General features: G+C 43.3%; 1 protein-coding gene across 3 annotated transcripts in view; it reads right to left on the bottom strand.

The window, feature by feature from the left end:
- ap3d1 (adaptor related protein complex 3 subunit delta 1) overlaps positions 1 to 11936 on the bottom strand; it is a 92007-nt gene extending 80071 nt beyond the window's left edge. The window contains exons 1-2 of one of the 3 annotated variants that reach the window (XM_078555911.1): positions 11919 to 11936; positions 11591 to 11707 (exon numbers count right to left, since the gene is read on the bottom strand). In XM_078555911.1, coding sequence (XP_078412037.1) covers positions 11591 to 11686 — 96 coding nt within the window. In that variant the 5' untranslated portion in view covers positions 11687 to 11707; positions 11919 to 11936. Of the gene's footprint in view, positions 1 to 11590; positions 11769 to 11918 lie in introns of those variants that run through there. The other 2 variants (XM_078555910.1, XM_078555912.1) reach the window with 2 other exon arrangements.
- Between the last annotated feature and the right edge of the window lie 385 nt (positions 11937 to 12321).

Below are 12321 nucleotides of genomic sequence, written 5' to 3'. Positions count from 1 at the left end.
TTAGAATAAAACTGAGATTGTTAAGCTACTCTCATTCACCAAACTGAGGAAAATCTCCTCTACTATTTGCTACAAATGCATTTCAGTGTCAATAAATCACAAATCTTATGTATAAAATCAAAGGGGAAGTGTTCGTGACAACATCTGCATCACTCCAGATTGTTTTTTAAGCCAATTTAACAACCAGTATTTATATTGCAACTATCTACAGAGAAAAACACTCCTGGTTCTTCAGTGGGCTCATGAAATGTAACTGATGCCAGGTCAAAGGGAATATTAGGCCTTGGCAAATTAAGGAGGTTTTAAGGCAAGTGTTAAACAGAGTAGAAGGAGGTGTAGGGGTTTAGTCATGGAATTCCAGACTATGGAATCAAGGCACCTGAAGGGATAACTAATGATAGCACAAAGGAAGACATGTTGCAAAAGAGTCTAAAATCAGGGATACAAAATTGAGGCAAGGCTGTAGTGCTGGAGAATGTTACCGGGGTTGGGGGGGGGGGGGGAGGCACGACGACGACGACTTAGGGCTGATAATATTAAATTTGTGCTGCTGGGAGACTGGAAGTCAACAATGTAGCTCAGTGAAGATGGGGTAGGTTGGTGAGCAAGGAAGGACATGAGTTTGCAGAGGCCAGTAGTTGACATGGAAGGGGACAAAAGCATGGAAAGATACTTTCAATAGCAGGTGAAGAGAATTTGGAGGAGGTTATGGTGGTGGAAATAGGTGCTGTTTTGTGATAAGGTCAATGAAAGATCTAACACCAAGACTGCCAGCATTTTGGTTCAGATCACTTCTTGCTTACTTCAGTGGCTTTGATTACCTGACCACTCCCCAAAAAAGGTACAGATAGATAAACAGCTCCCAGTCTAAAAAAGATTCAGTTAAGACAAATTAAGATGCGCCGGTTTTATCATTAAATAATTTCGCTAATCAACTATTTCTCTTGAGTTGATCTTATGCTTAAATTTTGAGTTGTCAAAACGCAAGATCATTTCTATGTTTTCAACTTTTTTCTATAGTGGACACTACTGAACCAAGTTTAACTCTAAGCTGTATCTAGCTCTCAACCTTCTCAAAATTAGGTTCAATATTCTCCATTAGTTTGAAAATGTGAGCTTCAATCATAATACGAGTCATAATGGATAGTAAAGAATTGCCCTTCTCTGAACCAATAAGGCTCATCATCTTCAGAAGCCCCGTGGAAACTCTTCACAACAGTGAAAGGAAATAGATAACACCATGATGTACTTATCCTGATATATAAAATCTAAGGTGCATAATTGTGACAGCCTTGCTCTCTTTGCCATTATAATTATCAGTCCCACACAATATCAGATTTGTTAACTTATCACTTAAATATGGTATTTCAGTACACACAAATGGGCCCACACAGTAAGAGACTAGTATTCAAACCAGAAAGTTTACGTCAAGCTTGTTAATGGACAGTGCTATTATATCCTTCTATTGCATTAGATTTTAGCATAACAATGCACAATAGTAACTGTTATTTTTCTCAAAAAATCTACTAAATAACATCATTTGGTCCCATTGAACTTCATCTTCTGCCCTTGATCAGGAGTGGCTAGTATTACAATAGAAGGCAGCAGTAATTTAGATATCAAGTTTTTCCTCATGATGTAGATCCTAGGCTTTTATTAGAATAAAATACTGAAATACTTTAAAAAGGCATGAAATTCAAAGCTGTCAGCACCTAATGTCATCTGAGGGATTATTGTGCATCATAATGAAGTAATATTAAAAAGGAGACTCTCCTTATAAGTCTATAGCACGTCAATTTTGTAGCCACTGTTTGACAGGCTGTTTTTGGGGGAAATCTGTTGAGTTGATTTGAATACTGAGCTGTGGGTATAAGCCAGAGCTCATCATTCAGGATTACTGTTCTACTGGGGAAAGCTATCATTTTTGAGCAAGATGTGCTTTGTTCTACAATTATAAATATATCAGGAAAACTAGTCAAACTGTGTGCCTGTAACTATTTTGAGCAATAACATTACAGTCAGAAGCTACTCAATCTAGGTAGAATGATGGCACATTTTTCACTGCTACCAGTTTACTTTTTTAGTTTTTCACCGTTTTCAACGGTGGTTGACAGGGCCCTCAACAGTGTCCGGCCCATCTCCTGCGCATCCGCCCTCACACCTTCCTCTCCCTCCCAGAAACATGATAGGGTCCCTCTTGTCCTCACTTATCACCTCACCAGCCTCCGCATTCAATGGATCATCCTCTGCCATTTCCACCAACTCCAGTATGATGCCACCACCAAAAACATCTTCCCTTCACCTGCCCGGCAGCATTCCGCAGGGATTGTTCCTTCCGGGACACCCTGGTCCACTCCTCCATCATCCCTACACCTCAACCCCTTCTCACGGCACCTTCTCATGCAACCGAAGGAGGTGCAACACCTGCCCCTTTACTTCCCCTCTCCTCACCTTCCAAGGGCCCAAACACTCCTTTCAAGTGAAACAGCATTTCACTTGCACTTCCCTCAATTTAGTCTACTGCATTCGTTGCTCCCAATGCAGTTTCCTCTACGTTGGAGAGATCAAACGCAGACTGGGTGACCGCTTTGCAGAACACCTTCGGTCTGCCTGCAAGCATGACCTAGACCTCCCTGTCGCTTGCCATTTCAACACTCCACCCTGATCTCTTGCCCACATGTCCATCCTTGGCTTGCTGCATTGTTTCAGTGAAACTCAACGCAAACTGGAGGAACAGCACCTCATCTTCCGACTAGGCACTTTACAGCCTTCCGGACTGAATATTGAGTTCAACAATTTTAGATCATGAACTCTCTCCTCCATCCCCACTCCCTTTCCGATCCCCCTTTTTCCAATAATTTATATAGATTTTTCTTTTCCCACCTATTTCCATTATTTTTAAATGTATTTCCATCCATTGTTTTATCTCTACCTTTTAGCCTATTTCGATCCCTTCCCTTCACCCCACCCCACCAGGGCTATCTGTACCTTGCTTGCCCTGCTTTCTACCCTTAATTAGCACATTCCTTAGATAATATCACCACCTTCAACACCTCTTTGTCCTTTTGCCTATGACATCTTTTGGTTATCTCCACCTATCACTGGACCTCTATCCAGCTCCACCTGTCCCACCCCCCCCCACCTTAAACCAGCTTATATTTCACCTCTTTTCTATTTTTCCTTAGTTCTGTTGAAGAGTCATACAGACTCGAAACGTTAACTGTGTTCCTCTTCGCAGATGCTGCCAGACCTGCTGAGTTTTTCCAGGTATTTTTATTTTGGATTTCCAGCAGCTGCAGTTTTTTGCTTTTATCTTACTTTTTCAGTTTGCAAGGTGCTGAAATTATATGAGGCTTTTAGAAGCTAATCAAATAAAGTGTTCAGTTTTACTCCTCTTTCACCCAATACGTCTGATCTGTAAATTTGTAGCCCAAAAATTTCAGTTTCTCAGTGTTACTTATTTGCCTGGGGGGGGGGGGGGGGGGGGGGGGAGAGAGTTGGTGTTACTCTGTGTTCTTACTGCATATCAAAGCTCAAATTTACAATTGACATTGCAGCAGTTTAATCAAGAAACACCTTATCACTATTAGAAAAATCTACACCCGATTTATATAACAAACTTTTATATCCTTACAAAGAAATTGAAAGGTCAAAGTACAAAACTGCTTCATGTCTAAGTCAAGCTTAACTTGCATCCAAGAAAATTTTCACACATCCTTTAATGCCACACCAAAAACTTTCAGCAGGAGACTTGTTAAAACCACTTGCTCATGTGGAAGGTAAATGCCAACATCAACTAGTGAAACCAAATAGTCCGTTTAATGTCGTAACTTCGAAATTTCCATACATACTTAATGCTTGAGTCACAGCAACACAGGATGGAGCTGGGAATTTATAATGTACTTTGCAATAATCTTCTCACATTTATAACTGAAAAGGGCCTCAAAGGTACAGAGTAAATGAATTCTTCCCCGACTCGTATGTCCTTATTCAACATATTTTTGTCCGATTCAACAGTCTCCAGAAATGTTTAACAGGTTCTCAACTTAAAAAAAACTAAGTTGAAGGGAAAAGGTGATAACGTGTGAGACTAAGGCTCAGAGAGAGAAGAGAGACAATCATGAAAGTGGTTGGGCAACACAAATCTTGACTGTGACGGGGAAAGTGAATGTGACGTGCTAAAATGCCAAAATATCCAAGTAGATTAAGCTGTCTACACCATCATACACAATTCTTTAAACAAAAATCAGACAAAACTATGTTATTCCTCTGCATCAGTTAAGGCCTGATATCGCAAGTTTCCAGGAAATTTCCAAGTCTAAAAAAAAGCTTTTAAAAAAATCTCAGCTGTTATGTCATATTAAGAAAATTATGTGAAAATTCAGAGTTGTACATTTATCATCCAATAATACCTGTAAAACGCACTCGCAGTAGCTATTTTCATGTTGGCAGAAAATAATGAGTCACCTCACTGAAATGCACTTCTGGAATTTGGCATATCTGGTTCTGTGTGTTTTTCTAAAAACTTCTGGTCACATATACAGCCACTTGCAGGCTTGTCATTAATATTGAACGAGGTAAAAAATGTTGTAGTGCTGAATGCAAACTAAATACAAATTGATTAAATTATTTTTTCCCCATAGGCTGCACTGACCATTGATCTTCATGCAGATGATTGCAGAAAAAGTCATTCTTCAAATGCTTTTAATGGTTGTTAATTCTCTTTACAGAAATAGAGTACAATTTCTTCAAGTATTTTACCGTAAGGCTTGCACATTACAATAAAAATGAACAGCACATGATGGACATCATACAACATTGTGAAAATGTTGACACTAGTTCAGATATTTTGGGTGCAATATTTCATGCACACTGTATTACTATACTTGAACTTGAAGTGACTATCAAAAACAGTATTGCATTTATAACCCTGATGCAACTGTCCAGTCTCTGCGATCTCACTCGGTAATAAGAAAAAGGTCAAAGTGCAACTGGAAAATAGCAAGAATGGTCAAGTTACTATTATTATGGCACTATTTAGAATGACCATCAATATTTTGATGTCTATGCCAACAAAATATGCCATGATTGCAGAAAATACAAAACTTGTTTCAAAATAATATGCTAAAACTTAAATTTTAGGCAACTGTACATTCAAATAGTCATTTGGTAGCATAGAACTTGAGTATTGCTGAGCAAAGAGAGGTATTTTGTCAAATTTTTTTGTCTTGCACTCATCAGGACAATACACAAGAATACCAAATGTAAAGGGAACAATTTATACTGTATGAGAGCAGAGTACTGATTGGTAGAGGCATTGCCATGGAAATACACTAGTTGATTGTGACTGACAGTTAACTGCCTGGCATTGTTTGAGATTTAAACCAGGCAACTTGATTGATTGGCTCATTCCTCAAGGCAATGACTTTATCAGCAAATGGCTGTCACTTATTTTGTTTAGCTGAAACAGATGCAATGTGTGTACATGTTCTTTGTCTCCAAAGAACAGGGCCCTGTGTATTGTACGTACCTTCTAGTACACAAATACACAACACTGCGAACCCGATTGACTATCTTAAATTGGTCATCGGCATAATTCTTAGCACACTGAGGATTATTTAGCAAGTGTTGTCCAATCGCAGAATCATATCTAAATGTTGTAGACACTGTTTTGAGTTTTGCAAGCATAGGCTGGTTGGGTATGGTCTGTATCTTGCCCGTTGCAAACAGTGGAAGGGGCATGCTATTTGATACATCCCGAAGAGCGGCAGCTTGTATGGCCTACATACCTAGCATCACACTAGCACTGAAATTCATATACTGCATTATTCATTTGTGTGATGGGTAGAACATCTTTTTGGCTTGACAGCAGCATCCCATTAGTGGCGAATACCACCCATGTTGCTACTGCGTAGTAGCAGTATGCAACAGCTATCTGTTGCTCAAATTTTCACGATACCTTGCCCTTCCAGGGTAATCAGAGGTAGACTGGCCACTCTTCAGGGGTGAAAGTGACAGCCTCAGGACCGTTCATGAGTTTGTGCGATATGAACTGCACACAGGGCAGCAAATGGCTATTTCGGCAACTTCATAAATAGGACCCAAGCCATTTGCTCACCATGCAAGCTTGATGCCGAATAGGGGACATCAAAGGCATCTTGCGAGATAATAGCTACCATTATCAGATCATTTCCTACTGTATACCGCGCAAACTCATCAACGGGCCTAAGGCCATCACTTTCAACCCTGAAAAATGCCCAGTCTACCTCATTACTTTGGAAGAGCAAGGTATCTCAAAAACCGAGTAACGGGTGAAACTAGCTGTTCCACACTGCTACTTTCCAGTAGCAATGCAAGTGGTATTCACCACTAACAGGATGCTGCCATCAAACCAAAAAGATGTTCTGCCTATCGCACAAATGAGTAATGTGGTATGTGAATTTCAGTGCCAGTGAGATGCTAGGTATGTAGGCCGTACATCTCAAAGACTGGGGATTGTATCAAACAGCATGTCTCTTCCGCTGTTCACAATGGTCATGGTACAGGCTGTACCCAACCAGGCTTTGCTTGCAAAGCTCAAAACAGTGTCCAACATTAGATGTTATTCTATGATTAGACAGCACTTGCTGATTAATCCTCAGTGTACCATGAATTACGCTGATAACCAATTTAAGATAGTCAGGTGGGCTCAGTGTGGCACATTTACATGTACTGAAAGCTACATATATTCATACACAGGGCCCAGCTCTTTGCAGACAGAAAGAACATGTATGTACACACACTGCCTGTTTCAGGTAAACAAAATAAGTGACAGCTCTTCGCTGGTCAAGGCACTGTCCTGAGGAAAAAAACCAGAGTCAAGCTGTCTGGTTTAAATTTCAAATAATGTTCGGCAGTTAACTTTCAGTCACAATCAATTAGTGCATTCTCCATGGCAACGTGCCCATCAGAGTCCACTTGCCAACCAATCTGCACTCTTCTCATACAGTATACATTGCTTTTTCCTTTACATTTGGTATTCTTGCGAATTGTCCTGATGTTTGCAAAATGAAAAGCTTTCACAACAAAAGTCTCTGTCCAACAAAACTATACATATACACACACACACACACACACATATACACACAAATAGCGCTGAATCCCAAAGCTAACTGACTACCGTTTCTTTCACTTCTACTTCCAAGTTTTACTTCCCTAGTTTTGAGTACACTGGGTTTCAGAAAATGGAATCTCAGAAAGTTGCTCAGCAGAAATCACACTGTCATTCTGGAGCAAGACTCAACCACAATAGGCCTGGCGTTGGAGCTAGATTGCAAAATAATAAATTGCCTTACCCACAAAGAAAATACAGAACACACCAGAAAACACAGAAGACTTCATACATAAGTATAAATTTAGAGGTTAATCTGTAATAAATATGAAAATTCAGCACACAAGGGCACTGGATTTGCTTTAGAAATCTAACATTGAACTCTAAATATATCAGGTCATCACATCAATGTGAAAGTTTGGTCGTTCAGACATCAGAACAACTAAATAAGAGAGGTGTGACTGAACTCCTTTGCCTTGTGCGTTAAAATTGCAGATCACAAGTTCGAAACAGATCTTTTTAAGCAGAATTCCTTCCAAAATCTTGTCATGAACGGGGATGGGTTTTCACAGCCACAGGTTTTTCAGGTATTCCAAATCACAATTAAGGTTTTGATGCACCAGCAGAAGTTTCTTCAGCCTCAATTTTGAAGTTAACCAGCATTCAACATTAGGTGTTTCCTCTGCTTAAGTGGGACAGATTCTGATCACTCAGTAACCTGCAATGCAGTTTTTTTTTAAAAACACAGACCAGTCGCATACAGTTCTCGGGATACACCTGCTGTCCTGCACTCAAAGGGTAGCAGATTACTGTAGATGGTGCACAGCAAAGGGGACATGAAATCATCTAAGGGAAAGAACTGTACTACTCAGATTTAAAATGCATTTGATGAATGAGACCGCCAATCTGGCTATTACCACTTTTGCAACTACAGAAGCTATAGCATAACTGCAGCCCTAGAACATATCAATAAACAATACTTGCAGATAACACTGGGAGTCATGTCAATTAAGTTTAAATGGTTGGCAATATAATGTAAGATTATGCAATCGCACACTCCCTGCTCAGAGTAGAATTTCGTGTTACAGTTAGTGGTATGCAGACTGCAAAGGATCATAGAACCACAGAATTTCACCAGTGGAGTTCCACAGAGTTTGAGCTTTGCTAGAGCAATCCAAAACCAATTCCACGGCCCTTTCCTTCCTCATTATCCTTGTAATTCCTTCTGCTTCATAGAACCCATGGGTCCATGGAACTTTATAAAGTTTAAATGCATAGTCCCAATAATTTGCCTATTTCAATTTGTGGCATATATTCACAAAATGAGGTAAACACACCAAAAGCAGCTTTTTCCAAACCTCAGGCCCACAAATTTGAAACAGGATACACCAGCAAGTAAGTGCTATTAGGATTGAATTGCTTAGACTTAATGCTGGGTAAGCAGGACTTGAGGCTCAAAAGCTGCAGCTGGATATCCCTGCTGCAGGTGACTTTAACACCTTTGGATTATGCAACCACTGAGATGAACTTAACTACTCAAAATACAAAGCAATTTCATCAGGAGTTATGATTGGAAATTTATATACCAAATTATTGTTGACAATTCAATTTTAATTTGGACTACAACATATTGATTTTCCTAAAAATTTTGTATTAATGTATTCTGACTTGAGCTATCCAATTTGTATTATATTGCCTGCAAATGACTGTTGTTCTGCTATTTAATAAATTAACATAAACAGCAACTCTGGAAAGACCAAAAGTCCACTATTCCTTCTCTTGCACTTTCCAACAAACCTCATTACCTATGCTGCTAAATGCGCACTTTTTTTTAGCATTCACGCATCTTTTCTCAAACTCTGATTAAATTCACAAATCCCTAACTCCCAAATAGGATTTCCTTGCAGTAGTACAGAATGTTATAGCATCTTGCCCAACCACCAGATATTTTAAAGTGCTTTACAGCCAATGAAGTACTTTAGAAGTGCTGTTACTATTGTAAATGCGACAGGCAATTTGTGCACAGTAAGCTCCCACAAACAATGTGGCAATGAATAGACAATTATGATGTTGATTGAGGGATAAATATTGGCCAGAGCACCAGGGGTAAACATCCCACCTACCCCCTACCTCCCTCCCAGCTTTTCTGATGCCACCCAAGAAGACAGATGGGACCTGTGTTTAACATCACATCTGAAAGATGGGGCTTCCAATAGCACAGTACTCCCTCAGTATGACAATGGAGTGTCAACCTTGATTTTTGTGCTCAAATTCTGGAGTGGGACTTGAACCCTGAATCTTCTGAGGCATCTTCTGAGAGAGGTACCAACTGAACAATGGCTGGCACGGTATAAATATACAAGACAAAAAAAAACCAGCAAGCAAGCTTGTCCAATCCCAACATCTTGCAACTATGCACACCATTAAACCCATCCCACCCCTCCCCCTACATCCCTCTCACACAATCTAGGGAGAAAAAAGTATGGGAAAACTATGGGAACTTGTTCTAAAAGGCTGAAACCAACTAGCATTTCTTAAAGAATAGATAAGGTTCAACCATAGCTACACTGTTCTAATTTTTAAAAAAAATTGTTGAACTCGACATACAATGGGTGTGAATAGATTATAATCTTTCTTGAAATTTGTGTGCTTTTGTCAAAAGGCACAAAGACTTAAAATTTTAAAATATTCCATTCACTATTTTCAAAACAACAAAACATTTGATCCTAAAGCTGAAATACAAACTCAGCAATGGTAGAGTGAGCACAAGGTAGCTCAAGTATAGCTGTGCTCAACTTACTTCATTGAGCTCGGGTGAATGGCAGCTCATTGTTTGAAGTGGGTGTTTTTAAGCAGGTACAGAAAGTTTATTTTAATAGCCATGCCGTTGTCTGCTGCAGTATAAAGTGAATAACCAGATTAATCTGACTGTTGGCCGGAGGAATGCAAAAAAGAACAGGGGCAGGTATAGTACCAGAATTATCAAACAAGGAATAAACATGAGCAATTCAAATAATTTCACTTGTGGGACCAGTAAATACTCATATCATGCTTATCCACCAGTCTGTAATCAGGATATCAGTAAAGGTTTTACAACTCTATCAAATGAACTATATTCTGGAGAGTATTCATTTTTATTATACTCAACACTGTCAACAGAAAAAAAAGCAAATTGAAATGCATGCACAAAAACTCAAGATTACAACAATTCACCGTGACTTGAATGCTCTCCACATCCTATTTACACATGGAAAGTATTGTAAACCCAAAGCACACACTTGCATTACTGGGTGAGCAATGAGCTGGGAGGGAAGTCAGAAGTTGAACACACATGTCCCTTGACTATCAGCTTACCAAGCGCCCCAGTGCATCAGCTGATAGACCAAAACACACTTGGACCCTGAATTGTCAGCTGCCAATTTGATATATAAAAAATGAATATTACTTTCGGGGAGGGAGGGAGAGAGAAGAGAATGGGCGAGTATTTTTTTTACAATCGCCTTGGGCATTTTCATTTTTTTAAAAAAAAGAGAATTTATATTTTCATAAGGAAAGTAAATGCCAAAGCCAAAAGGAAAGCAGGATAAGGAGAGGAATAAAGACCAGGTACAGACCCTCTTGCGAGTCCCTGACAGCAGCAGCCGGCCCAGTTTCCAGGCGGAAACAAACTATCCCGGAGCCCGGGCCCGGAGGGAGGGGAGGGAGAGGCCGGTTTGCCCCGTTGCTGTCACGGCGAGGCCTCGGCTGGATGCGGGTTTAATCTGTAGTGACTTTTCTGGTGTTTCTTTGCCCCCCCACCCCGCTCCCTCCTCCTCCTCGACTGCGGGGCCGCGATTACTGGGGAGGGATGTGGCCCGGGGGTGGGTGGGGGGGCGGTAGAGCAAAGGGAGGGGGGGGGAGAGAGGGATGGGGGGGGAGAGAGGGATGGGGGGGGGGATGTGGCCCGAGGAGGGGGGAGAGAGAATGTGGCCCGAGGGGGGGGGGGGGGGAGAGATGATGTGGCCCGGGGGGGGAGAGATGATGTGGCCCGAGGGGGGGGGGGGGGAATGATGTGGCCCGGGGGGGGGGGGGGGAATGATGTGGCCCGGAGGGGGGAGAGGATTGGAGGGGGGGATGTGGCCCGCGGTGGGGGGGGGGAACGTGGCCCGGAAGGTGGGGGGGGGATGTGGCCCGGAGGTGGGGGGGGGGGGACGTGGCCCGGAGGTGGGGGGGGGATGTGGCCCGGAGGTGGGGGGGGGATGTGGCCCGGAGGGGGGGGGGGATGTGGCCCGGAGGTGGGGGGGGATGTGGCCCGGAGGTGGGGGGGGGGGGATGTGGCCCGGAGGGGGTGGGGGATGTGGCCCGGAGGTGGGGGGGGGGATGTGGCCCGGAGGGGGGGGGGGGGGGGGGATGTGGAGGTGGGGGGGGGATGTGGCCCGGAGGGGGTGGGGGATGTGGCCCGGAGGGGGGGGGGGATGCGGTGATGGCCGCAGCAAAGCTCGAAAGAAAAAACCCCCTCACCTCGTCATCCTTGTGGTTCCTGATGCCACGTACAAGATCCTGCAAATTCTTGTCAAACATTCGGTCAATGCTGCCCTTCACAATTTTCAGGGCCATGTTCGGGCCGCCTCCTCCTTTCTTTCCTTGTTTTTTTATATAAAGAGTGTGTGTGGTTATAAATCCGTCTCCCTTTCACCGAACGCCGGCGCCGCGGAGCATACCAGCTTCTTCCTAAATAACCGTGTGTCTGGGAGGGGAGGGGGGTATAAAATAAAAAGGGTGGGGGATCCGGGCCGAGCGGTGCCGGCCGTGCGCTGTCCTGTCCCGCGCCCCCGGGGCCGCTCTTCACCTTCTCACAGGCTCCGGATAACCAGAGAAAATGGCGGCAGCGGCGGCCGGGCTGGAGTCAGGTGACCGACTGCGGGACTGGGAGGGAGAGGGAGAGGGGGAGGGGATACCGTGAAAGGGAGGGGGCGGAGATACGGGGAGGGGGCGGAGATACGGGGAGGGGGCGGAGATACGGGGAGGGGGAGGGGGAGGGGAGGGGGAGGGGATACGGGGAGGGGATGAGGGGGAGGGGATACGGGGAGGGGGAGGGGATACGGGGAGGGGGAGGGGATACGAGGAGGGGAGGGGATACGGGGAGGGGATGAGGGGGAGGGGATGAGGGGGAGGGGGAGGGGATGAGGGGGAGGGGATGAGGGGGAGGGGATACGGGGAGGGGGAGGGATACGGGGAGGAGGGAGGGGAAG

The sequence above is a fragment of the Cetorhinus maximus genome, chromosome 13 (assembly GCF_964194155.1).
Source record: "Cetorhinus maximus chromosome 13, sCetMax3.hap1.1, whole genome shotgun sequence".
NCBI lineage: Eukaryota > Metazoa > Chordata > Chondrichthyes > Lamniformes > Cetorhinidae > Cetorhinus > Cetorhinus maximus.
This window is presented reverse-complemented; position numbering and strand designations above follow the sequence as displayed.